The sequence below is a fragment of the Gadus chalcogrammus genome, chromosome 7 (assembly GCF_026213295.1).
Source record: "Gadus chalcogrammus isolate NIFS_2021 chromosome 7, NIFS_Gcha_1.0, whole genome shotgun sequence".
Classification (NCBI taxonomy): Eukaryota; Metazoa; Chordata; class Actinopteri; order Gadiformes; family Gadidae; genus Gadus; species Gadus chalcogrammus.
The window spans coordinates 25,602,389-25,630,153 of NC_079418.1; the positions used below are offsets into that span (position 1 = coordinate 25,602,389).

Here is a 27,765-nt window from a genome sequence, read left to right on the forward strand (position 1 = left end):
ATAAAGTCGACTATGATGTTCTCCGACACAATAATACATGGTGCATTTGGGGAAGTAATAGACTCATATGGACCAATGGTTCTTTAAAACCGATGAAGCATAGAACAAGAAGCAAGCATCTTTCTGGCGAATTATGCAAATTGTGTCTTGAGGCAGGAAGGACAGGCGTGCGTTATCACGTGATCAGTCAGCTGACGCCAAGGCTGGTATACAGTGCGTGTATAAAACTCGCCGCTGAGGGCACCAAGAGTCGCACCTGGGGTAAGATAACACGTCTTCGCAAACAGCTCCCCACCACCCTACCCCATATCTGCTCTCCAGGAGAGGAGCAGCCCACGCTGTGTGAGGTACAGAGGCATTGAAAAAGCACCTCTGCTTTGGTTTATCCGTACTTTAGCCTCATAGTTTGAATTGCATACCGGTTGTGAAAGTCACTTGTGTGTTTGGTGGTTGTTGTTGTTGTTCCATTTCTCGAGTTTTACTTTTTCTGCCGCTATTTATGCAGGTCTTCAACAGGCGAAATACTCTTTGGACGATTGCTTGCAGAAAAATGAGGATATCCGCAGAGCTGTCAAAGTTGGCCTTCATATCATGTGCTGCATTCGTACTGTTGTCGGTCTTCGTGACCACTCACCCGGTGGAAAATGCCGAGAAACCAAATCCATTACCTATAGAGATGTTTAGCCTCTCCGGTCTCGGATTTAACTGGAAAAACCTAACCTGCCCCGCCTGTAAAGCCTTCTTTACCATCCTAGATATTGCACTACTGGTAAGTGTTGTCTATGGGTCTTCAATACGATACTTCTGAATGTACAGCTATATAGCCGTGTGGCCATAGACTGTTCCTTCATTGTGTTGTTGGTCCGTCTGTCCCACACAGACGGATGAGAACGAGGAGCGCGTTGCCCGCGCCGTAGGTGAGGCGTGCATCCGGCTCCATCTTGCCGATGCGGAGGTCTGTCGCCAGATTACGGAGCTGTTCAGGAACGATTTCATCCGGGCCCTGCAGTACTCCCTGCTGTGGCCGTCGGAGGCGTGTGCTCTGCTGGTGGGCCCCTCCTGTGGGAAGTTTGACCTGTATGCCCCCTGGAACGTCACCTTACCCAAAGTCCCCAAGCCGCCCGTCACGCCGCCCTCTCCTCCCCCACCGGGCTCACCCCAGAGCAGGGTGCTCTTCCTCACAGACATCCACTGGGACCAGGTACATTGGTGGCCGTTACGAGGGCGATCTCTTTGATGGGCAATTTAATATCACAATATGGTTTTGAATTCAGTAGGCTATATCCTTTCAAAGAGTCCAACTGCAGTCCATTAGAAAAGCTGGCTATTTTCTCTGACGCTTCCAATTGTAAGCTTTTAAGGGCATATCTTGATCTTCATTGTACAAACACTAGTCAAGATAAGTTAATCACGATTTTATGACTTGGGATCCAACCACAGAAGGATACAAAATGATAATATTGACTCCCCCAGCTCTGGTCGCTTTGGTCAACACTTCTTTTTTTTTTTTGTGAAAAGTTAAATTGTAGTCTACTGCGGTAAAGTTACTCAACCTCTGCCATCTAGTTCCCCATTGCTCAGGATACAGAGTGAATAGATCTCCACTGTTAGAGATTGAAATTACTCAGGTAAAAGTACCTTTCAACATCTTGCAAGAATAATATACATTTTTCATGTATTCATATATTTTCACTATAAACAAGTTATGTAAACGGAGAGATGGTGAACATTTGGTGACCAAGAGGTTTTCCTTGCTTGAATTGTCCTCTTTATGATTTCAGTGGTGCTTTTATGGCTGAGGAAGATTGACAATGTAGAACTTTGACATCCCAACTTGGCCATTACAAATGAGTGGATATCTTAAACCCGTCTCCATTGGCCTTGTGTTTCTCCTGGGTTCCCGTGCTAGGAGTACTCAGCTGGGAGCAGTGCGGACTGTAAGGAACCCCTCTGCTGTCGCAACGAATCCAACGCCCCTGTGTGGCACCACCGGGAGGCGGGCTACTGGGGCACCTACAGCAAATGCGACCTGCCGCTACGCACCGTAAAGAACCTGCTGGAAGACGTGGCCAGAACCGGGCCCTGGGACTGGGTGTACTGGACCGGAGACATACCGGCTCACAACGTCTGGTCCCAGACCAGGAAGCAGCAGCTGTCCGAGCTGAGCATCATCTCCAGGCTCATTCACAAGTGCGTCACGGGCTAATGTTGCATGCTAGTGTCGCATGCCTGAGTAGTATGCTTGTGTAGAATGCTAATGCAGCAGGTTAACATAGCATTATGTAGCAGGCTAACGTAGCCAATGGAACATTGGTGTGTGTGTGTGTATATAGTGTTGTTGGGTCAAGTCAACATGTTATTGGCTAGTTTGTTGTGACTTTCACCCTAAAGTCGTCATAACCCAAGTAAATTATTGACTGCAAATTACGAACACACGGAAGTAAGTCGTTTCCTATAGTGTAAGAAAAACAGTTGGTGACGCTTGTGTTTTTATGACCATGGTATTGGCAGGAACCTTGGCCCGAATGTAACGGTGTACCCTGCCATCGGCAACCACGAGAGCACCCCCGTCAACAGCTTCCCCCCGCCCTTCGTCCACGGAAACCGATCCTTGGCCTGGCTGTACAACGCCATGGCAGAGGAGTGGGCGCCGTGGTTACCAGAACAGGCCCTGAAGACTCTCAGGTGACCTGGGCTTGTTATGGATTTTGAACAGTGTTTTTGTGAAATGCATGAAAAGAGAACCAGGATTCATTCCAGAGGTCAACTTCTGAGCTACTTGTGCATTGACTTTACACTCTTACTCAATACACTCCAAAGTAAATATCTCCATGTTTCTTCTCCGCAAAGGCGGTAACTCTTATATATTTTTATTGGGTCGAATTTTGTTGTTCTTATTCAGTCATTTAACAGACTCCCTTCATGCTCAGCGACTTACTAGTTTTTATGGAGCATAAAGAAGTTATGCATCTTAAGCCTCAAGCTACTTTTGGCCGTTAGTAGTTGGACCAATACTTTACAGAAACAAACACTTGCTCGTCTAAAAGGCTTGTCTTCCCAGATACGCAGGCTTCTACTCGGTTCTGGTTCAGCCAGGGCTGCGCTTGGTGTCCCTCAACATGAACTTCTGTGCTCGGGAGAACTTCTGGCTGATGGTGAACTCCAGCGACCCCGCAAACCAGCTGCAGTGGCTGGTCCACATTCTGCAGGCCAGCGAGGACCTGGGCGAGAAGGTGAGGGTGGGCGGGGTGAGGGCCAACAGCACAAAGTTTATAATGACAGGGGGGGGGGGGGAGGAGGAGGTTTGCAGCCTCCATTTGAACTGTTGAGGGATTTTGGCTTGGGACTGAGGGGTGTATCGGGAGGAGGTTGTGTATTAATAATTCGTGATTTGATGGGAGATGATGCTAGTACTTGCGTGTCATTGATGATTGAAATGTAGCACGGATGTCGGTCAAAGAAAGTCTTTCGTGTTTAATTGAATAAGAGTCACAGCTTTTGACGGAGGAAGTTGTTGTGTTTACACATTCGTAAGAGTAAAGGAAACATTGACTTCCACACAGCCAACTATATATATAAAGAGACCCACCAAGTATTCTTGCAGTTGCTGCACTTCCACTTGTATATCATTATTCCACAAATTGTTTTAGGCCCTTTTTATGTGACCTGTTGGGGCACACATATTTTTTTTTTCACTGTCCAGGTTCACATCATTGGTCACATCCCGCCCGGACTTTGTCTCAGCAGCTGGAGTTGGAACTATTACCACATCCTCAACAGGTAGCTTCACTTGAAGTTTGCATGTAGCTTCTTATTAGGGCTGAACGATTTAGGGAAATAGTAAAGACCCTGATGTTCTGTATCATTCACTAAAATGAGGATCTTATGGGATTAACTGCAGTCATAAAGGGTATTGCTAACATCACAATCATTTGTTCTTTGGTGGCTGTCTACTCTCTGTTCCGTACGAGAAAGTGAAAAGAATCAAGCTAGAGTTCAGTGACCTAGACTCCCTCGCGTTGACGTATTCTAGCACTTTCATTTCAGATTATCTCAATGTTTTATAGAAGCTATATATAATTGAGTACGGTACTTTTTTTTTTTTTTTTTTCTCTCCTGCTCCCATCTTCAGATATGAAAGCACCATCACGGGACAGTTTTTCGGGCATACCCATGTGGATGAGTTCCAGATGTTCTATGATGAAGAAACGATGACTCGGCCGGTGGGCGTCGCCTTCATCGCACCGAGTGCCACCACCTACATCAACCTCAACCCAGGTGAGGAGCTTATCATCTAGTTCCTTCTTTAAAGGAGCTATGCGAGAAATTCCTTCTCGGCCCTGGTCGTTAAATAATGGCCTGCTTGGGCTTGTGCATTCAGAGCACTGAAGTGCAAGTCCCGTGCGTTGAGACAATAACAAGCCTATACCAATTCCCGAGTTATGAAAGATCGGAAATGTTTCATCATCTGTACTTTCCATTTGCACTATTCTTTCCTCTTTTCTGGCAATATCAGCCCTGTTGAAATGAAAGTAACATTTTTTTTTTAAAGTTTTTTTTTTTTACCCTAAACATTTTCGATTTTAAAAGGCCTGGTGTAAAGTTATCGTTTTAGTATCACAATTCGTTTTTATATATTTTTATAAAAATAGTTTATATTATATTCAAGTAGTGGGAGCACTTTAGTGGTGAATGTGTTGGACTCTCAGACAAAATGTCTGGTGTTAAATTCCCAGTGTCCACAGACTATCTTTGGTGGAGATGCTCAACCTGACCTGCTCCTTAATGTCTGCATTCAAATGGAGCAGAAGGCGCCTTTTTTAAAGGACAAATTATAAATGAAAGGGTATAGTTTTGTTATTGATAACTCGATCCATCCTCCAGGCTACAGGGTCTACTTTGTGGACGGGAACTACAAGGGCAGCTCTCGGCTAGTCGTGGACCACGAGACCTACATCCTCAACCTCACCGAGGTCAACCACAAGCGACCCGGCTACGGCGGCGCCGTCTCCATCCCCGACCCCAGCCCCAAGTGGAGCCGGCTGTACCGGGCCACGGAGGCCTACGGGCTGTCCACCCTGTTCCCCTCCGACTGGGAGGGTCTGCTCCGCGGTTTCGTGGACGACGACCGGGTCTTCCAGAGGTTCTGGTACCTGATGCACAAGGGCCACGTGTCGGCCCCGTGCAAGGACACCTGCAAGACGTCCCTGCTGTGTTTCCTGCGCAGCGGTAAGTATGACGAGCTGCAGCAGTGCGACCTGCTCAACGGCTTCGGGGGTGACATGGCACTGGCGGCGAGGAAGACCCTCTGTTGACACTGGGCTCAGTAACAAGGTGGACACTGGTTGTACTGGTCTGGAAATGTATTTTCTAGAATAAGGTTTTCAAACGTTAAGATGTGTGTGTGGACTTTCGAGCATCAGGGTAGCTCTGCTTGAAGCCATGGATTGTTTTTTTGTCAATGCAAATCATTTATGTATGGCTGTGTGCTCAACAAAATCAGTTAACTCTTGGTGAGGTAGGGGAAGTTTGTTTTTTTTTTCGTTCTTCTAGCAACTGCGGCTTGAAGGGGTTAAAAATATTATTTAGTTGGATCACCAGCAGATTTGGAAACTTAATTAGACTTCCTAATTTAATCACAGCCGGGTTAAACCGTTCGGTTTAACAGGCCTGCAGGGTGGTTAAAGGTAGAGTAGACCTCTTCCACGATGAATGTCTTTTGAGTTAAAAGAAAGCACAACAAAGAACCTGTGGATTGAATCACACTTCAAAAAATCATTGCTTTCTCCTAAGATAAAAATATATATGTATTACACATGTCTTGCATGCTGCTAGAAAGCAGAATAAAATGTTCTGCTTGCTGTACGGCACCTCGTATAGACTGGTTCTGTTTTATGGGACTCGTCTTCCAGGCCTTGAATTTAGGTAGCGACTTTGACTGCTGTATGGAGGCCGGCCGGGGTCTTAAAGCCCCTGCCGCTGCTTTGTGGGACCGGGTTTGGGTCTGTTTTACTGCAAATTGGCCTTCCTTTCTACAACCCAGTTTGAAAATGGTTAGCCAAATACATAAGATGGTCTTCGGAAAAGCATCTTCACACCAATGTTTCGTTTTCCCCTTTCCTGCACTTTAATCTAGTATTTAATGTATGGGTTGATTCTATGAACTTGCATCATTAAAAATTATATACAATTATATTGTTTAAAAATGTTTTGAGCCAGAAGTGCTGTGGAATTATGATAAAATGAATGTCGAACATGATGCTTACTGTATAAAAGCAGTTATTTTTATTGCAATAATAAATAAATAAAGCAATATCACATTTTCTTATACTTTTTCACTCAGGTTATTGAAGATTCACAAGACCAATGCACACAAATCAGTCAAGTGGTCACTGAGGCTATGACATTTTACTTTAGTCTTTGGACAAGTAAATGTACAAGGCTTTAAAGTGGTCTTTTACATATCAAGTTTCTCAATGACACTACTTGTTTTAGCATACCATATATTTGGATTTAATTACAAAAAAATTCTAGTTTACTTTCATTTTGCTTTGATTACAAGCATAACAGTGCACATCCATACTTCATGGGGGTAGACGACTCTGGATCCAAACTAGAGAGACAGTTCTTGTGTTGGGGAGAACACCTTGTTATTCAGACTCTGAGAAGAGCAGTGTGACGCCAAAGTCTTCCTTGTAGAGGGCCCAGGTCTTGGCCTTGTGAGGGTTGTCCAACTCCTCCCTGGAAAGGTACAACCTGGGACGACAGGTGTTGGAAGAAAGTCAGGCCTTTCACTTGAATTTTCGTTTAGTTCAGTTTCTGCTTCCTACAGCCGAGGGTTAGCTTCTTCTGGTGTATGACGAGTAACGGTGAAGTTGACATTCAACATTTAGGTAATTTACTTATTTATAAAATAAGCACGCTTTATTGTTATTTTCCCTTAGAACACAGAACAATTGATAGAAAAACATGCAAATAGAGATGTGGAAGATACAAACTTGTTATTTTCTACAAAGGAGGTGTTGAACCAGAAGTAGAAGGGGCAGTCTTCATATCCTTTAGGCAGACCCTAGGGATGGATAGCGCACACTCGTTAGACGTACACTCAGGATGATTAGATAAGTCCACAAAGACCCCTGCAGGGTTTGAATTGGTCCAGTATTGCACGCTGTAGGGCTTAAGTATTTTGTAGTGCGGTTGAAAGATTGAGTGCATAAATCTTGATCCCTTATATAGTGCAGAACTTGGCGCACTAGACCTGTAAAAGGAGTGTAGAACTGATGCTGATATACAGACTATATGGTATGATGCATAGTGGCTTTTAATGCATTCATCCAATGGATTGAAATTAAATGTCATTGGGTGACATGTCGTGTTGGCTTGTTTATGCAACCCATACGTCACGCCGCTTGAGTCCTGGCCCAAAATAAGAATGAATTCCCCCTATACTTATTCCTTAAATATCATACAATCTATCGTTCATTAAATAAGGCAATGGGAACACGGCCCCAGGTGCAGTTCACCAGCATAAGATGATAACACTCACAGCACTAGATTCAAACATGACTTTAACATCGCCTTCCACCAAAGGGCCCTCCTGCAGACTTATGACCACACTGTTGCTGCCTACGTCAGGAAACACCTGGGGGGACACATGCAGCGTCTGTTAAAACCCAAAAAAGTGACAGACGATACTATTTTAGTATTATCTCGAGGATCAAGTACAAACCACTTGATACTTACAGTGCAGCCTTCCTGTTTGGCACACACGCACTTAAACACCAGCTCCTTCTTTAGAATGACCTTCACCCTAAGGTCACTGCCATCACCTCGTCCCACACCTAAGTAGAGACAGGGCCCAACACAACCCTTCACCTTCCTGTGCACCAGCCCATTCCATTATCCTCAAATGGATTTGGACGACAAAAAGTGTCATGGGAAAATTAAAAATGTGACTCTGTACCTGCTATGGAGTGAATGCGGATGCTCTTCATCTTGAGTCTCTGAGGAGGAGGAAGCTGTCTGTCGAACTTGTTCTTCATCACCTCGTAGTAGCCTACATACCGGCTCTGATGTTTCACATGAGAAGTAATACACATGTGTGAGAAGAGAACTTGACTGGGACCGACTAACACCCGAAACCTATCCCCTCAGCATAACCTACCAACCGTCATCCCCTAAACCCAAGCCCACTAACCTTGCAAACTTAGCCCATTAACCAGCACCCACCTAAGCCCACTGACCCTAATCCACTTAACCATGTAACCTTAACCACCAGCCCTTATCCATTAACCCTAACTCCCTTATTATACCCCGATCGATCTCCATAACTCACCACCCCTAACCTAATAACCATGGCCCAAATCCCTTGTCCACAGCCATTTGACTTTGCACATTTATGTGCGGCCATTCGTTGAACGCCATGGTGCCGTTGGAAGGCGCTGTTCACATGGACGGCTCCTGACCTCACCTGCGAGGGAGTCTCTACGCCTTGGAACTTGGAACTCTGGCTCCTGTCCGTCCTCCGTTCCCCAAAGTAGTCCAGGCTCTCCTGGGGCAGGGAGGGAAGAACCAGTGGCAGTCAGGGTCGACTCGTTGACCTGGCTTTTATGACCAGACTTTATGGTATGTTGTGCCATGGTGGAACTGTTGAAGATTTAGGCCTAATCCCATTTCTACCCCTTCCCCCTCCCCCTTGTTTTGAAGGGGGAAGGGGTAAGCGGTAGAAATGGGATTGGGCCTAAATCTTCAACAGTTCTTCCCCCTTCCCCTTCTTCCCCCTCCCCTTCAAAACAAGGGGGAGGGGTAAGGGGTAGAAAAGGGATTGGGCCTTAGCATATATAAAAAAAAGAAAAAAAAATGACCTACCTGTGCACTCTCAAACTGGTCACTGTCAATCAGCCACGTGCACACCAGAGTTCCCGTGCGCCCTGTTAAAATTCCAGAAGCGGCATTGTGACTCATCTACAGCTCCAGACCAGTCGAAAGCCAACGACTCCTAGCGGCGCGTCCACATCGACACGGTGGTTTTGCACACAATCGACTTGGTTTACATGGTTTCTCTGAGGTTACCTTTCCCTCCTTTGCAGTGAATAGCGATGATGTTCCTGGAGTCCGCAGCCATCCACTCCCTCACGTCTGCGGTGAACTTCAGCATGTCTCTGAGACGTGAAGGACAAGCCATCGGAGCACCATGAAGCCAAGCGGTGGACGGGCAAAATTAAGAGCAACATCTTTTGAGTGGTGGTCTGGCAGTCTAACCCAGCCCAAGAAGGTACTGGATTCGATTTCCGAATGACTTGGGCCTCCGTCTGTTGGCATCATGGAGCTAGATGCATTGCCGCTACCTTCTCCTTAATAACATATATCTCCCTCACCCTTCACTCTGCTAAAATGAAGGTTATTGAGTATCCTCAAATACAAATGTGTTTGCATATGAGCTTTGGTAACCTGCGTTAAACAGAAAGGACCCACAGACCCACAGACTTACTCCAGAGAGGGAACATTGTGGTCGTCGATGAACACTCTCTCGACCCGGTAGTGGAAGAACTGTGGGTCGTAGCCCTTCTCACCTGGGGACAGAGCGGGACAATCGAATGGCTGCAGCCATAGAGACACACATGACAACAGACATGAACCAGGTGCAGCCGGATGGAAACTCACTGCAGAGGTTGTACACTCTGTAGTGGTCTTCATGTTTGGTGTCCAGGAACTTCGCCACCTCCTGATATGAAGAGAGAAAGGTGCATTTATGTCTGCCTTCCTTGCTTCCCGATCTTTGGTCATACTTATAAAAAAAAAAAAGGGCCTTGGTATACCACCAAGTGGGAGGTTAATGAGCAATAACAAGCCATTTCAAAATCAACCCAGTAGTGACAGTGACAGTGGGAGTGGCCATCTAGATCTACGACAAATACATTAAGTGCCGGTCTACCTGTTGGACTGTGCCAACTGAAAGGCTGATCTATCCATCATTCATCTGGGTGGAAGCTCACTTGTGATTTTGTAATGGCTAATCAACATTTACCTTGTGGTAAGCTAGGGGCCCATTAATGTTTGACAAACTTACACAATTACAGAGATAGTGTGCGTGCGTGCGTGCGTGCGTGCGTGCGTGCGTGCGTGCGTGCGTGCGTGCGTGCGTGCGTGCGTGCGTGGGTGGGTGGGTGGGTGCGTGTCTGTGTGTGTGTGTGTGTGTGTTCCCTTACCTGTATGGGGTTCCTATAGAAGGATTGTTTCCCAGAGGAAGGGAAAGACATGGCAATCACACGATCTGTGGATGGAGAGAGAGAGGAACCTCGGTTCCTTTTCTGAGCAACACAAAACAAATCCCAGTCCTGTATCCAGTCCTGTTATTTATTTGCGGGAACGCTGCTGCACCTACCCGTGACATAGGTCAGGTCAAGGTCAAACCCATCCTTACGATAGCGTCGCTTGTTCTCCGAGACCTGATCAAAACAGAGATTTAGCAACACACACACACACACACACACACACACACACACACACACACACACACACACACACACACACACACACACACACACACACACACACACACACACACACACACACACACACACACACACACACACACACACACTTTCTGGGTCTCCATAGTGTGTTATCATGGAGACAACCTCACCATCCTCCGGGTGACCTTCTCCAGCTCCTTCCTCTGGGACACCAGCCGGAACACCCTGATCAGGATGATGATCCTCAGAATGCGCAGGAATGACAGCCCTTTGGGCCCCCTGGGCAAACAAAAAGGTGGTCAAACACACAGGCACGCCTCAATCCTACGGAAGTGTAAACATGGTTTGCACTGCAGTTAGGATTACTTTGATAAATCATTAGGATTGATCAAAGCCATTTCATCCGTGTTCTTCAAAATAAAGAAACTCACCTCACTAAATTGAGCTTGTCATCTTTAGACTCGTCATCCACCTGCAGGTGCTCAAACTAAAAGTCTTCCCCAGTAAACCTCCCTAAACTATCAACCATTTAAAAGTTTGAACTATCCTCATCCAACCCCTCCCCTACGAGAACATCCCGGTTGTGGTAACCAACACACTCAAACAAACAACATCTACATCAGGACTAGGGAACGGATGGAACGGAGGGAACGGAGGCAGCAGAGGCTGGCAGAATCAGAACAAACAAGTGTACCTGTGATCGGTGCGGTCGCCAATAATGTCTAAAGTGGTGTAGATTATGGACACCCCCAGGGTGATCACCACAATAAAGGCGTCAATGATGTTCAGTTTGGAGCTGAAATACACCTTGAACCTGATGAAACACAACAGAGAGTATGTTTTACATGCAGCTGAAACACAGGATACCCAACATGGGGACCACTGCATTCTCATGACACCACTGCTGGGTCATGATGATCTCACCAGAGTTTCTAGACAGAGAGACATACAGACAGAGAGAGAAAGAGAGAGAGATAGCGAGTCCAGTGTATCCCCACTACACTTCCTGTTCGACTTCCTGTTCACGTCTTCCTTTTAATGACACAGCAGAATGAGCTCATTCTGTGCATTTGACTCATTCTCTGGATCTTACACATTTCTGCCCTACAGACACACTGTATTGGCACATACGTGTGGAAAGAACCCACACCCACACAGCCACATCCGCACTCACACAATGGCACAGACATAGCTGCTTTGCACGCACAGCTATAACAGAAGGTCCCGTTTTCACTCACGTACAATGCGCCCGACCATCTCTCATGGAAATAACATGCAAACAAACAACTGCAACTGCATGCACAGGGTTATCTCCTGCATCATCTCCCTCTCCCTCCCGTACCCTTCCACGTAGACACGGAGGAGGACGTCCACCAGGAAGAAGATGGAGATGACGAGGGACAGGCTTTGCAGCACATCTTTGGCCTGGTTCTCTTTCTTCAGGCTGAAATCCACGCTCACCAGCACTATGTCAAACACGATGAGAACCGCGCCAAATATACTACGGACACACGGACATATGCGCAGAAGCACACACACACATGCAAATGCGCACGAGCACACACACGCACATCAGACACACATATGCCCGACCCACACACACACACACACACACACACACACACACACACACACACACACACACACACACACACACACACACACACACACACACACACACACACACACACACACACACACACACACACACACACACACATTAAATGCATGCCATTCATTTCGTCTGATTGTTTCTGGCTTTTTTCTACTTGTTTGATTCGTTTTTTTACCGTCATTGCTTGTATCATGTTCTGAGCTTTATCATCATCATTTTTAATATAAAAAATTGCCATGATCCCGTTTTGAGTCTCGTCTCGTGCTTACCGAAACCCGAAGGACATAACGAATGGCGCTATCATCGTCCTGATCTTGCTGCGGAGACGGAAGAGGAGTAAATGTTAAGCAGAGGCGAGAGGGTAGTACCTAGAACCTGGGTCTGAACTTTATTGTCTACAACCTACCAATAGGCGTCATTAAGCATGATCATGCCCGGAGCTGCAACTGAAATCACCGCAAGTCATCTGCTACATGACTAAATACTGAATAGATACAAAAACCAGGCTGGCTTGGTAGCCAACAACTCACTTGCACAGAGTATCTTCTTCCTTTTGGAAGTCCTTTCCATCCTCAATTTCCACTTTAGCGTTCTCCATCTTGTCAACTGCCCTGTTGCATACAGACAGACACAAACACACAGACAGTTAATAGAACAAAAAATACCCGTAATATTGTTTGTTAACATGCAGTGGTAATAAGAGGTCACTGTCGGTACATCTGTAGCAGTTGTGCAACTAAAAGAATAAGGCAACAGTCCATCTATTAAGGCTGGTGGTTTGCTGGTTGAGTCGCAGCTGATCTTCTTACCCATTGGCATCGGAAGGTTGCAGCCCAGGGCTGAAGTGCACGGAGGTCATGGTCTACTCAAGGCTGTGTGGGATGTCAGCTGAAAGACTGCTTCATTCATGACAATTCATAAAAGATCGGAACACCGATGTGAGTGCAAATACAAGAAGATCATATCTTCACCCGTGTTGCAATAACAAAACAATTAGCATTAGTTTGACGCGGGCACGTCAAGCATACATCACTTTATGATCAAAATGAAATCGATTTAGGTGAATGAATGAAATCCTCACAGTTTAACTGTGAAAATAAACAAAACGTCACCAACCTTATCTTGTCAAACTTTCTCTGTCCGTTTGTACCTTTAATGCAGTTGAGAGGATCTACAACAAAACATTATAACCGGAGACGAACTCCTAGAACAACCGTCCAGCCTGACACCTCCACGTCGTCCGTGATATTAAAGGAGGTAGGTCTTGTGACTTATTGTGCAGAAAAGGACAAGAGGAGCGCAGTTCAAGGGTTAACCGGATAGTTTTTTTTCCATCTATCCTCCCTACTCCCTTGCCGTTTTGCAAACGTAGCGGTTTCGAACTTCCTGAACCGCAAATTGTTGCTAAGCCCTTCCTATTTTATCGCTTTCCCGAATGTGTTTGTAGCGCTTTGACGTGCGATTTGGTGCCGGCAGACTGGGGTTAGATCGTCTTTGGACAAACACTGGACGACACTAGTTTCGTAGCTTCCCTCTCTTTGCGCACCTTTCTTTTCCCGTCCACATCTGGTTTTAATAATCAGACTTGCCTGTCCCAAACTGAACAGACTTATTCCAAGGCTGCTTATTGATTTTTTATTTATTTGCCTTTTGCTGAACCTTTAAGCCTACAATATTATTACATTTAAAATTATAATATTGGGGGGGGGGGGCATTGAAGGGACGGCATTGAGGGCCCTTCCTCTCGTTTTCGATCCTTGGGGATGCTTTTTCAACCAAGGTTTCATACAGGTGCCTTTCCGATGAAAAATAACGAGTTAAGTGCCCCCTTAGATGCCCTTCAAAGTGGGGAAACACGATGAAGTGCCCTAGCAACAGAACAAAAAATGAAAATGAGATGCTGTGCCCATGAGATATTGTAGCGGAGACTACCACGTTGTAGTCTCCGCTACAACGTGGACGCCGCCCAGCACTTTGATAAGACTTAAAGGTTTATAGTCAACTCATAGAGATGTGGTGTTGGTCTGGATAGCCTGATAATAATGTTATATATATATATATATATATATATATATATATATATATATATATATATATATATATATATATATATATATATATATATATATATATACTGTCATTTACGTGCTGATAATAGGGGCTGATGTCCTGCAGTGGGGCCCTTTTTTATTTATTCGACCCTGCCCTTCGAACAGCCTGTGATCGCACCAGCGTGCATGATTTATAGTGGAGAATAGGCCTACTTCGAAACGGATCTGAAGTCAGCTACACGCACAGGTTATAATGCGGACCATGCAGAACCGAGCCACCTATAAATAAGACCGACCCTGAACGGACAGGAACGCGCCCTGCACTCTCTCCAAGGTACGTGTCGTTGTTTCAGTCCAAAAATCGTTTATGCTATATTTTCAAACGCATTACGCAATATGTTCGAATTAAATTGAACATGTTTTTTCCCCACAGATATTCAACAGGACTATCTAAAGTAGATTGGACAAGCATGCTGTTGCTGCTTCTTCTGTCTCTGGTCAGCCCATCTCTGACCTCAACGCCTCAGTTCCCAGTATGTAGGCTATCTTATTATGTTATTCTGGTTCTTATTGGCCCAAACATCTTTTTTTTTTACTGCGTGACATCTCAAATTATAGGCAACAATACCAGTTGGTTTTTAAATAGATTGGAGTTGTTCATAAGTTAAATCAGTTATTAAATGAAACTAGTTAATAGCGAAATGTTAATACAATAACCAATATAGACCTATACTCTATGTCCCACTGCTCCTTAAGCTAAGGGAATGCTGGTCGCAGGTGGATGCGCTCAGAGTCAGCGTCCGAGAGCTGGACAACAAGGTGCTGATCGGGTCGTGGCAGATCGACCACCTGAAGAGACACAAGTACATCCGGCCCTTCCGACAGGCTCTTTCCGGGCTTGACCAACATTCAAACGGCACGGAGCAAGCAAACCCCCACCGTGGACCACCGAACCCTCTTCTGCCTCCTGCTGGCAGCGTTCTTGTCCACGACAAAGGTGATAATGGGAAAGATATTGGATTTGTTTACATATAATAAATATTTTTTAAATATTATATTGTATATTATATATTTTTTTAATTACTCAAACTTTCATTAAATATACTATAATTTAATAATAATGATAAAATAATCATGCATCAATATTTTATTATTATCAGCATTATTGTCATCAGATTTATTATTATCAGAATTATAATTATTATTAAGTATTATTGTGGAATACTGATTTCCACATAAGGCAAAGAATGAGAGCCCAAAGAAGTCATTAGTCCACCACCTTGTCTCCAGACTGCTCTGAGCTTTTTGACAGACTCCGCCCACCGAGTGGCTTCTATCGGATCCGGCCCAAACTTGACCAGGAGCCGTTCCTGGCCTATTGCGACATGGAGGATGGAGGGGGCTGGACCGTGCTCCAGAGGAGAAGACATGGCAGAGTGGACTTTGACAGGTACAGCCTTTGCATGTTGGTTCCTACACAACAATTTAACACTCATAGGTTGGGTTGTTATCCTATCCTACCTAGAGGTAAGTCATTTAAAAAGAGATAAAAAGCAATACAGAGAGCAAGATATTCGAACTAAACAACCCAAAATCCATAAAACCCCTCCCCTTCCAACATGTCATTGTGTTTCTCCTGGGCATGTTGCAGAGATTGGGTGGACTACAGAGACGGGTTTGGTGATTTCAAGAGATGGAACGATGAATTCTGGCTTGGAAACGAGCACATTCATGTCGTGCTCTCGGGAGGTACATTTAATAAAAATCGTTATATGAAGGTCAATTAGGCGAATTACTTAAATAGATTCACACCCCTCTTTGACTTGATCGATCTTGAGGGCTCGGAATCTTCAATTTAAATCTTGACCTGAATCTGATTCTGAAAAACAATAACAACTACACCAGACCCCCAGAGTATGAGATCATTTTAAAGGATTTTTTAAAGGTCTGTTTGAAAATCGGACTTGTGATGTCACTGTTTTAGTGGCATAATCAAGTAGAGGCGTCCATGGCACCTAGATGAATGATGGATAGATAATCAACATTTGCTACAGTCCACTGGGGAGGCTGGTAGAATGATCTATCCAGCATACATAGGTGGACACTCTCACTTGCGATGTCAGTAAAACAAAGGAAAGGACGATTTTCAAACGGCTTGTTATGGTAAATCACAGTCACTCACACCCGGTGGCATAATATCTCACCTTTAGAAGGAGCTGCCTATGTTTAGAGTAAGTTTGTGTTTAGAAGAACCAACAGGTGTGTGTGTGTGTGTGTGTGTGTGTGTGTGTGTGTGTGTGTGTGTGTGTGTGTGTGTGTGTGTGTGTGTGTGTGTGTGTGTGTGTGTGTGTGTGGTGTGTGTGTGTGTGTGTGTGTGTGTGTGTGTGTGTGTGCTTGTGTCTCTGTGTCGGCCTATTGCGTGTGAAGGGCAGAACCTGCTAAAGATAGATCTCACGGACTGGAGTGGCCAGACCAATCATGCCTTCTACCAGAACTTCCGAATTGCTAATGAGGAGGTACATTACATTGTTTTGCTGATGGTAGGCCTGCTTTGTGGAAAGTACTAATCTGTCAAAGTAATCCTGAAAACTAATACAAATATTTGTTTGTAAGACTAATACCTGAAAGCAATTCCCACTTGTATCATATAAAACGACCAATTACTTTAATTAATGCATGTCTTGTTGACTTTCTATTGCAGGATAGCTATCGTCTGCAGTACGGACAGTACAGCGGGCGTGCTGGCGATGCTCTGACAGCAGGGGGCGTGATGGAGCAGTGGTCCGCCTGCGTCAATGGCATGCAGTTTAGCACCAGGGACCAGGTACACGAAGACGATAACCTACCTCCAGGGCAGTTCTGTGTTCTCAGCGGTATTAATGGACAAAGAGCAATATAGCCACCAACATTGTTGACAATAACATCAACGTTGGGTCATTTTCACAGGACAATGACCGCTTCCTGCAGGGTAACTGTGCCAAAGAGAACATGGGTGGCTGGTGGTTCAACAGGTGGGTGATGTTTTCACTCTAAACGCTATCTGATAGCTCTGCTCACCCCACAGTATGTCCTCTGTCCTCCCTATGATCCCGTGCCTCTAATCTGTGGTCCTCAGATGCCACACAGCCAACCTCAACGGAAGGTTCTACCGTGGTGGAGAGTACAAGGGAACGAACGACAACGGCGTGGTGTGGGGGACCTGGAGGGGCCTGTGGTACTCTCTCAGACACACCGCCATGAAGGTCCGCCCCTTGGCCTTCCTGGACAGTGGGGGCAGTGGAGATGGATAACACATCACTGATGAAACACCTACTAGACATTAACCTGACTTATGTTGCTGTGGTTTTTATGTTTCTGTGGACCTGTTGGTGGGTGTTGTTGTGGAGTTGCCACGGCATTGTGTTGCTTTGGAGGGATGTACCTATGGAGTTGTGTTGCTATGGGGTCATGTTCCAGCTATGTTGAGATGCTATGGAGATACGGTACTGATTATTCTAAGTGTTATGAGGAAACACATGCCATCACATATCATACGTTTATTTTAATCACGTGTTATAAATTCATTCACTGTTCCCTTTCCCTTACTCTTGGAAGATCCTAGCGTAAACAATCTTTCTACCGAGTGTATTAGTTACCATGCATGAAATGGACTTTTAAATATTAAAAACAAAGAGCATCAAACATTGACTCCCTGATATTAATATTTGAATGGTTGATAATATGATCAACCATTACATTTATACCAACTGCCTGATATAAATTAAAACAAACACTAAATCAAACATTAAAGGTCTAAGAGTATAATATGTGAGATGGGGCAAAGAAACATTCACTCTCAAAGGTTCTCATGGCAGCAGACTGAAACAGGTCAAAATGACTATTTTAAACCAAAATGTTGATGTCTTCCCTTCTATAGTTTGTCTGAATGGATAGCATTATATAATACTTGCAGCAGGGCCTGTTACTGATATCACAAAATGCAACTGCCATATAAACTAGTGGATCATTTAAGGAATATAAAATCATGTCCGGTGGTTTTGGAACAAAAACAGACATCTCTGACTCTGTCTGACTTCAAATCAAACTAGAAAATGCATTACCTGCAGAAAATGCAATTAGTGCTGTAATGCAAAATGAGGTTGGACATAGGTTTTAATAAAGCCACATATTCTAAGACGTAAAGGAATGTTAAATGGCTTAAATCCAGTGAAGGGGTTTGAACAGAGTCTAAATGGAGCACACAATGTCAACATGCATACCATGCAAAGCTGGGAGATCTCCCCACTTGAACATCGGAGGGCTGGTGTCCGAGAAATCTGGATATATTGCATTTTCCACCGTGAAATAGACTCATGACATGAAATGACATTGACTAATTATATAAAGTGTTTATATAATTTGTATACAATTGTAGCTTATTGTTACGATTGATATTGCCAACGTTAACGTTGTTATTAGATTGCCTGCAAAATGCACTTGTGAAACGGATTACTGCAATTGAACCCAACATTATACACGATTGTGTTAATTTCACCTATTTTTTCAATCTGTTTGCTTAATGCCAACCTTGTATTGACTTTCTGTTTGCTGTTTTCTTTCTGCAACCATTATTTTTTGGTTCTTACCTTGGATTGTATGAAAATAGGCAATAATGGTTCTACAGTTAGATTATCAACTAAAAATGGTCACTGGTTAAATGTGTATATGTCTGATGCTTGATTCAGTTTAATGTACCCACTCCTCCCTCCCACATCAATTAGTCAATTTAAGGAATTTCTATACATTCTCCCTGGACCTAGAGATACCGCCCATCCTCTCTAATTGAAAAGCTGATAATTTGCATTTGAACTAAACTAAACTCTCCACGATGGTCACTCCCCCTTACCTTTGTATTAACCCACGATGTGAAAGTTTCCCAATAAGTATTTTGTACACCCATCCTCTCATTGAATGTATACTTGTTAACTTTGCTGCCTGTAACTTCCCATGATCATTCTCTGAAATTAATATTTTGCTGTCCGAAGTGTCCTAAATATAGGTTATACTTATTCAAACAGACATTAATTATGAAAAATAGTAAAAACAGAAATATATATATATCTTTTATTGAATATCAAAAAGTTAGAAAGCGTCTTTAATCGTGATGAAAAGCTAAAAGCAGTCATTTTAGCACATACAGGATCAAAGCATCCGTTTCAAAGCATCCCATTGCCGTGTCAACGCACCTCGTTGCCGTGCACATTGATCATCTGCAGACGAAAATGTCTCGGGTCGCTGAAGGCCTTGCTCTGTGGACACACCCGGGGCTTCTCCCCGGAGTGAGTCCTCATGTGGATCTTCAGGTCGTAGCTCTGTCTGAAGCCCTTCATGCATTGGTCACACTTGTAGGGCTCCTCTCTGGAGTGAATACTCATGTGGATGGTCATCTCGGAAGCGTTGGGAAAAACCTTGCCACAGAAGACACAGGGCCGGCCCTTGCGGCCACCCCGAGGCCCAGTCAGCTCCTCACAGTGGACGAGCCGCTCGCCGCAGTCCAGGCTCTTGGCCACACTGTGGTCCACGGACAGAGAGCAGAGGGCCTCCACTTCGAATATGGTGAAGAGGGTGTCATGGCCGTCCAGCACCAGCTGGCCCGGCCCTTGTCCATGGACACTCAGGATCCGCAGCTCCCCGTTGTGACTGGACATGAGGGAGGATCCAGGGGCGTCCGGATGCAGACTTTCCGAGGTGGCGCTGCGTTGTGTGTTACATTCTCTAATGTCATTGCAGTCCTCTGCAGAGAGGAAAAACAAAGACAGAGAGAAAGTACCAATTCATTATTTGCACAAAGGGATACATTACACACACTTAACATCAAGTGTTTAGAAGGTGTACTGCAGTCATCAACAAGGCCCTCTCGCTCGTTATCAATTCTCCAGCTCTCCTTTAAACTAGGAGCCTGGGTGGATGAACTCCAGAGGGGCAGATTCTGGCATTTGCGTTCCCACATACTGCCCCTCAGGGTGTAATCCGGAGGATGTCCGGCATACAGTGCATGTGTGAATCCGGCTTGATAACCTTCTGGGCTCGTAGGTGTTTCCATCTTTGAAATGCTCTCAGGTTTTACTCCTGTTTTAGCAGTTCTCTGGTCGTTTCAAAAGAGGTCCAGGCTTTTGAGCGCAGGAAGAATCGAGGACATTCTCAGTGGATCCAGGTCGGTTGCTTGCTTGCATGGCTGCAACGGTTATTACTTACCGACAGAGGGCATGCATCCACCAATATCCTTATCCTCTTCCTTGATAAAAATGGTCATATTCTACAGAAAAGTTGTCAATACCCACTAACGACAAATTGAATCATAAAGGTGTTTGATCTCTATGGTTTTGTGCTGGATTTGTAAAAGAGTAAGCATCCCACTGTTGTTTTTTATTGGTCGTCATGAAAAAAAACATATGGGGGAACACTGTCGTTTTTTATTGGTCGTCATGAAAAAAACATAAGGGGTAACACTGTTGTTTTTTATTGGTCGTCATGAAAAAAAACATAAGGGGTAACACTGTTGTTTTTTTTGGTCGTCATGAAAAAAAACAAGGGAAATAATAGAAATACACACATACATTTTAATGTCATGTATATCATCTTTATTGATGATTGATTATTGTGTATTGTCATCGCCTCAGTGGTGCAGTGGGGTGCACTCTACCTATCCCCCTGGAGACCGGTGTTCAAGTCCGGTTGATATCTTCTGTTGGAAGTTTCTTATCTGTATTTCATGCGAATTATAAAGTCAAGTATAACCTTTGTGTTGACTATAACCGGTGTCTTGATGGTGCATTGTTAAGTTCGGAGGTTAACACTCTAAACAGCTCATGTTCCGATCCCTGCTAAAACGTCGACAGGTGTGCAACTGTCGTTTTTTATTGGTCCACATGGAAAAAACATGAGGGGTAACTGTCGTTTTTTATCGGCCGTCATGAAATAAACATGAGGGGTAACACTGTTGTTTTTTATTGGTCGTCATGAAAGAAAACATAAGGGGTAACACTGTTGTTTTTTATCGGTCGTCATGAAAAAAACCATAAGGGGTAACACTGTTGTCTTTGTCAAATAAAATATAAGGGGTAACACTGTCGTTTTTTATCAGTCATCATGAAAAAAACAAGGAGTAACACTGTCGTTTCTTTTCATGACGACCGATAAAAAACAACAGTGTTACCCCTTGTGTTTTTTTTTGGTCGTCATGAAAAAAAACATAAGGGGTAACACTGTCGTTTTTTATCAAAAAAAACATAAGGGGTAAAACTGTCGTTTTTTATCGGCCGTCATCAAAAAAAACATAAGGGGTAACACTGTCGTTTTTTATCGGCCGTCATCAAAAAAAACATAAGGGGTAAAACTGTCGTTTTTTATCGGCCGTCATCAAAAAAAACATAAAGGGTAACACTGTCGTTTTTTATCAAAAAAAAAAATAAGGGGTAACACTGTCGTTTTTTATCGACCGTCATCAAAAAAAACATAAGGGGTAACACTCGTTTTTTATCAAAAAGAACATAAGGGGTAACACTGTCGTTTTTTATCGGCCGTCATCAAAAAAAACATAAGGGGTAACACTAGTTTTTTATCAAAAAAAACATAAGGGGTAACACTGTCGTTTTTTTTCGGCCGTCATCAAAAAAAACATAAGGGGTAACACTGTCGTTTTTTATCAAAAAAAACATAAGGGGTAACACTGTCGTTTTTTATCGTCCGTCATCAAAAAAAACATAAGGGGTAACACTGTTGTTTTTTATCGGCCGTCATCAAAAAAAACATAAAGGGTAACACTGTCGTTTTTTTATCCAAAAAAACATAAGGGATAACACTGTCGTTTTTTATGGGCCGTCATCAAATAAATAATAAGATGTGACACTGTCGTTTATTATCAAAAATCGGGCGGCTTAGCTCAGTAGGTAGATTAGTTGTCTTGAAACTGAAAGGTTGGTTGTTCGATCCCCAGCTCCTCCTAACTGAAAATTATAGTACAATCAAAAACATAAGGGGTAACACTGTTTTTTTTTTATTCCAAGTCATCAAATAAAACGTAAGGGGTAACACTGTCGTTTTTTATCGGCCATCATCAAAAAAAACATAAGGGGTAACACTGTCGTTTTTTATCGGCCGTCATCAAAAAAAACATAAGGGGTAACACTGTCGTTTTTTATCAAAAAAAACATAAGGGGTAACACTGTCGGTTTTTATCGGCCGTCATCAAAAAAAACATAAGGGGTAACACTGTCGTTTTTTATCGGCCGTCATCAAAAAAAACATAAGGGGTAACACTGTCGTTTTTTATGGGCCGTCATCAAATAAATAATAAGTTGTGACTGCTAGCTGGGAGATTATAGTACAATTAAAAACATAAGGGGTAACACTGTTGTTTTTTATTCCAAGTCATCAAATAAAACGTAAGGGGTAACACTGTCGTTTTTTATCGGCTGTCATCAAAAAAAACGTAAGGGGTAACACTGTTGTTTTTTATCAAAAAAAACATAGGGGGTAACACTGTCGTTTTTTATCGGCCGTCATCAAAAAAAACATAAGGGGTAACACTGTCGTTTTTTATCGGCCGTCATCAAAAAAAACATAAAGGGTAACACTGTCGTTTTTTATCAAAAAAAACATAAGGGGTAACACTGTCGTTTTTTATCGGCCGTCATCAAAAAAAACATAAGGGGTAACACTGTCGTTTTTTATCAAAAAAAACATAAGGGGTAACACTGTCGTTTTTTTTCGGCCGTCATCAAAAAAAACATAAGGGGTAACACTGTCGTTTTTTATCAAAAAAAACGTAAGGGGTAACACTGTCGTTTTTTATCAAAAAAAACGTAAGGGGTAACACTGTCGTTTTTTATCGGCCGTCATCAAAAAAAACATAAGGGGTAACACTGTTGTTTTTTATCGGCCGTCATCAAAAAAAACATAAAGGGTAACACTGTCGTTTTTTATCAAAAAAAACATAAGGGGTAACACTGTCGTTTTTTATGGGCCGTCATCAAATAAATAATAAGATGTGACACTGTCGTTTATTATCAAAAATCGGGCGGCTTAGCTCAGTAGGTAGATTAGTTGTCTTAAAACTGAAAGGTTGGTTGTTCGATCCCCAGCTCCTCCTAACTGAAAATTATAGTACAATTAAAAACATAAGGGGTAACACCGTTGTTTTTTATTCCAAGTCATCAAATAAAACGTAAGGGGTAACACTGTCGTTTTTTATCGGCCGTCATCAAAAAAAACATAAGGGGTAACACTGTCGTTTTTTATCAAAAAAAACATAAGGGGTAACACTGTCGTTTTTTATCGGCCGTCATCAAAAAAAACATAAGGGGTAACACTGTCGTTTTTTATGGGCCGTCATCAAATTAATAATAACATGTCACACTGTGGTTCATTTTCAAAGATCGGGCAGCTTAGCTCAGTAGGTAGAGCAGTTGTCTTGACACTGAAAGGTTGGTTGTTTGATCCCTAGCTCCTCCTAGCTGGGAGATTATAGTACAGTTGTTTTTTATCAAAAAAAACATAAGGGGTAACACTGTCGTTTTTTATCGGCCGTCATCAAAAAAAACATAAGGGGTAACACTGTCGTTTTTTACCAAAAAAAACATAAGGGGTAACACTGTCGTTTTTTATCGGCCGTCATCAAAAAAAACCTAAGGGGTAACACTGTCGTTTTTTATTGGTCGTCATCAGGGCTGTAGTGGAGGCTAAACGCAAGTAAACGCAGTTTACCCACTTCAGAATTTCAGAAACAGAGTTTATCCACTTCTCACTTCAGAGTTTAGCTACCTCCCAATACAGTAAATGCACTACCCTTGGTTGCGAATCACTGATCTAAGTATTCATAGTTTACCAACCTCTTATTTCACCACTACACCCTTGGTTGGAAGTTTATTTTCTCTATTTCATGCGAATTATAAAGTCAAGTATAACCTTTGTGATGACTTTAACCGGTGTCTTGATGGTGCATTGTTAAGTTCGGAGGTTAACACTCTAAACAGCTTATGTTCCGATCCCTGCAAAAACGTCGACAGGGGTGCCACTGTCATCTTTTATTGGTCAACATGGAAAAAACATGAGGGGTAACTCTGTAGTTTTTTATCGGCCGTCATGAAATAAATATAAGGGGAAAACACTCGATATTTATCAAATAAAACATAGGGGGTGAAACTGTTGTTTTTCTTTGGTCGTCATGAAAAAAACCATAAGGGGTAACACTGTTGTTTTTTATTGGTCGTCATGAAAGAAAACATAAGGGGTAACACTGTTGTTTTTTATTGGTCGTCATGAAAAAAAACATAAGGGGTAACACTGTTGTCTTTGTCAAATAAAATATAAGGGGTAACACTGTCGTTTTTTATCAGTCATCATGAAAAAAACAAGGGGTAACACTGTTGTTTTTTTTCATGATGACCAATAAAAAACGACAGTGTTACCCCTTGTGTTTTTTTTCATGACGACCAAAGAAAAACAACAGTGTTACCCCCTATGTTTATTTGATAAATATCGACAGTGTTACCCCTTATGTTTATTTCATGACGACCAATAAAAACGACAGTGTTACCCCTTATGTTTTTTTTCATGACGGCCAATAAAAAACGACAGTGTAACACTGTCGTTTTTATCAAATGAAACATGAGGGGTGACACTGTCGTTTTTCTTTGGTAGTCACGAAAAAAACCATAAGGGGTAACACTGTTCCTTTTTTTATTGGTCATCATGAAAAAAAACATAAGGGGTAACACTGTTCCTTTTTTTATTGGTAGTCATGAAAAAAAACATAAGGGGTAACACTGTTGTTTTTTATTGGTCGTCATGAAAAAAAACATAAAGGGGGTAACACTGTTGTTTTTTTTGGTCGTCATGAAAAAAAACATAAGGGGTAACACTGTTGTTTATTATTTGTCGTCTTGAAAAAAACCATAAGGGAAATAATAGAAATACAAACATACATTTTAATGTCATGTATATCATGTTTAATCATGATTGATTATTGCGAATTGCAATCGCCTCAGTGGTGCAGTGGGGTGCACTCTGCCTGACCCCCCGGAGACCGGGGTTCAAGTCGGGTTGATGACCTCTGTTGGAAGTTCCTTTTCTCTATTTCATGTGAATTATAAAGTCAAGTATAACCTTTGTGATGACTTTAACCGGTGTCTTGATGGTGCATTGTTAAGTTTGGAGGTTAACACTCTAAACAGCTCATGATCCGATCCCTGCAAAAACGTCGACAGGGGTGCCACTGTCGTTTTTTATTGGAAAACATGAGGGGTAACTGTCGTTTTTTATTGGCCGTCATGAAATAAATATAAGGGAAAAACACTGTCGATATTCATCGAATAAAACATAGGGGGTGACACTGTTGTTTTTCTTTGGTCGTCATGAAAAAAAACACAAGGGGTAACACTGTCGTTTTTATCAAATGAAACATGAGGGGTAACACTGTCGTTTTTATCAAATGAAACATAAGGGGTAACACTGTCGTTTCTCCCTGGATTGAATCCTTATGTGGATCTTCATGCTGGAGCTCCGGCAGAACCCCATCATGCATTGGTCACACCCTAGGGCACCTCCCCGGAGTGAGTCTTCATGTGGTTCTTCAGGTCGCAGCTCCGTCTGAAGCCCTTGATGCATTGGTCACACTTGTAGGGCTTCTCCCTGAAGTGAATCCTCATGTGGATCTTCAGGTCGTAGCTCCGTCTGAAGCCCTTGATGCATCGGTCACAATTGTAGGGCCTCTCCCCGGAGTGAATCCACGTGTGGATCTTCAGGTCGCAGCTCCGTCTGAAGCCCTTCATGCATTGGTCACACTTGTAGGGCATCTCCCCGGAGTGAATCATCATGTGGATCTTCAGGTCGTAGCTCCGTCTGAAGCGCTTCATGCATTGGTCGCACCTGTGGCGCTTCTCGCTGCTGTGGGTACGCATGTGGATGGTCATCTTGGAATCGTTGGGAAAAACCTTGCCACACAAGACACAGGGCCGGCCCTTGCGGCCGCCCCGATGCCCAGTCAGCTCCTCACAGTGGACGAGCCTCTCGCCGCAATCCGGGCTCTTGGCCACACTGTGGTCCACGGACAGAGAGCTGAGGGCCTCGACCTCGGACGCGCTGAAGAGGGTGTCATGGCCGTCCACCATCAGTTGGCCCCCCCCATGTCCGTGGACACTCAGGATCCGCAGCTCCCCGTTGTGACTGGACATGTGGGTCTTGTGGGAGGAGCCAGGGGCGTCGGGAGGCAGACTATCCGAGGTGGCGCTGCGATGTGTGCTGCACTCTCTCATGTCATTGCAGTCTTCTGCAGAGATGAAAACAAAGACAGAGACAAAGTAATTTTATTAATTCATAATTTGCACAAAAGGATACAGTATGTACTTTGTACACACTTAACATCAAGTGTTTAGAGGTGTACTGCAGTCAACAACACGCCCTCTCGCTCGTTATAAATTCTACAGCTCTCCTTTACACTAGGGGCCTGGGTGGGTAAACTCCAGAGGAACAGATTCTGGCATTTGCGTTCCCACATACTGCCCCTCAGGGTGTAATCCGGAAGATGTCCGGCTTACAGTCCGGCTTACACCCTCAGGTCCTCGGCTAAGGACCAGCTGGAAACCCCCCGCACCAGACTCAAGACCTTTGGGGACAGGGCCTTCTGCGCCTCTGCCCCCACTCTGTGGAATCTGCTCCCCCTCCATATCCGCTGTGCCACTTCAGTGGAGTCATTCAAAAAGCTCCTGAAGGCACACCTCTTCTTAGAGGCCTATGGCCTTTAACCTGCCCCCCCCCCCTGTGTACACCTCTTGTTAAGCGACCTTGGGTACCTTGAAAGGCGCTATATAAATTGAATTTATTATTATTATTACAGTGCATGTGTGAAAGGGCTACCTGTAAGTTGATAAGCTAACATTTATACGTACTTAATTTAAGAAAAATCTTCGGATGTGCACGAACCACACAGGTCCCCAAAATTGATGAAAGCATGCCGTTTGCATGTCTGTTGCTTGCATGGCTGCAATGGGTATTACTTACCTAAAGGGGGTATGCATCCACCAATATCCTCTTCCTCCTTGATCAAAATGGTGTCTGCGGTCTCCTGCTTTCCACATTAAGAGGGACACACACACACACGACATATTCTTGCATTTGCACAGAGAAGTTGTCAATCCCCACGAACGACAAATTGAATCATAAAGGTGTATGCTCTCTATGGTATGTGCTGGAGTTGTAACAGAGTAAGCCTCACTTTTGGATGGTAAATGAGAAGGGGAATTTTCAACCTGCACAGCAAGCTCCTTGCGGCAATCCAACCGCTCACCACAGTCCAGGCTCTGGGCCACGCTGCAGTCCGCAGACAGCGAGTTCAGGGCCTCCACTTCGGAAGCGGTGAAGAGGGTGTCATGGCCTTCCACCACCAGTTTCCCCCCGCCTTGTCCAAAGACACTCAGGATCCGCAGCTCTGCGTTTTGACTGGACACGTGGGAGGAGCCAGGGCTGTCCACAGGCAGACTCTCCGAGGTGGCTGCGCTTGTCGTGCTGCGGTCTCCAAAGGCATCACAGTCTTCTGCAGAGAGGAAGAACAAAAACCGAAAGTAATTATTTGAACAAAACTGTACTT

General features: G+C 43.8%; 5 protein-coding genes across 9 annotated transcripts in view; 3 read left to right on the plus strand and 2 right to left on the minus strand.

Annotated features, from left to right (window-relative positions):
• Positions 1-27,765, plus strand: part of LOC130385249 (glutamate receptor 4) — a 1,260,456-nt gene that overhangs the window by 448,027 nt on the left and 784,664 nt on the right. The window lies entirely within an intron of this gene.
• smpd1 (sphingomyelin phosphodiesterase 1) lies at positions 16-6,345 on the plus strand. Of its 3 annotated transcripts, none has more exons than XM_056593682.1 (9): positions 16-347; positions 506-769; positions 881-1,201; positions 1,910-2,190; positions 2,512-2,685; positions 3,062-3,233; positions 3,704-3,780; positions 4,133-4,278; positions 4,885-6,345. In XM_056593682.1, exons 1-9 carry the CDS (start codon positions 93-95, stop codon positions 5,313-5,315), a joined length of 2,121 nt encoding a protein of 706 aa, XP_056449657.1. In that variant the 5' UTR covers positions 16-92; the 3' UTR covers positions 5,316-6,345. The 3 variants fall into 3 exon arrangements, with proteins under 3 accessions (XP_056449657.1, XP_056449659.1, XP_056449658.1); XM_056593684.1 differs by having other exon boundaries at positions 517-769; XM_056593683.1 differs by having other exon boundaries at positions 16-261.
• Positions 6,258-13,633, minus strand: tpte (transmembrane phosphatase with tensin homology). 2 transcript variants are annotated; one of them, XM_056593704.1, is made up of 19 exons: positions 13,207-13,633; positions 12,900-12,989; positions 12,621-12,701; positions 12,360-12,407; positions 11,818-11,976; positions 11,170-11,289; positions 10,646-10,754; positions 10,385-10,448; positions 10,209-10,273; positions 9,664-9,724; positions 9,491-9,572; positions 9,073-9,161; positions 8,869-8,930; positions 8,471-8,551; positions 7,964-8,069; positions 7,744-7,841; positions 7,547-7,642; positions 6,999-7,069; positions 6,258-6,756 (listed from the first exon to the last, which is right to left on the minus strand). In XM_056593704.1, exons 2-19 carry the CDS (start codon positions 12,947-12,949, stop codon positions 6,651-6,653), a joined length of 1,548 nt encoding a protein of 515 aa, XP_056449679.1. In that variant the 5' UTR covers positions 12,950-12,989; positions 13,207-13,633; the 3' UTR covers positions 6,258-6,650. The 2 variants fall into 2 exon arrangements, with proteins under 2 accessions (XP_056449679.1, XP_056449680.1); XM_056593705.1 differs by having other exon boundaries at positions 12,900-12,986; positions 13,207-13,623.
• On the plus strand, positions 13,277-18,159 carry fgl1b (fibrinogen like 1B). The gene is made up of 10 exons (XM_056593745.1): positions 13,277-13,347; positions 14,389-14,475; positions 14,575-14,674; positions 14,898-15,138; positions 15,432-15,591; positions 15,793-15,890; positions 16,569-16,657; positions 16,843-16,965; positions 17,088-17,152; positions 17,257-18,159. The coding sequence occupies exons 3-10, from the start codon at positions 14,612-14,614 to the stop codon at positions 17,429-17,431; spliced, it is 1,014 nt and encodes a 337-aa protein (XP_056449720.1). The 5' UTR covers positions 13,277-13,347; positions 14,389-14,475; positions 14,575-14,611; the 3' UTR covers positions 17,432-18,159.
• Positions 24,596-27,765, minus strand: part of LOC130385413 (uncharacterized) — a 39,216-nt gene continuing 36,046 nt past the window's right edge. The window contains 3 exon segments of the mRNA XM_056593913.1: positions 24,596-26,448; positions 27,180-27,243; positions 27,428-27,711. Coding sequence (XP_056449888.1) covers positions 25,715-26,448; positions 27,180-27,243; positions 27,428-27,711 — 1,082 coding nt within the window. The 3' untranslated portion in view covers positions 24,596-25,714.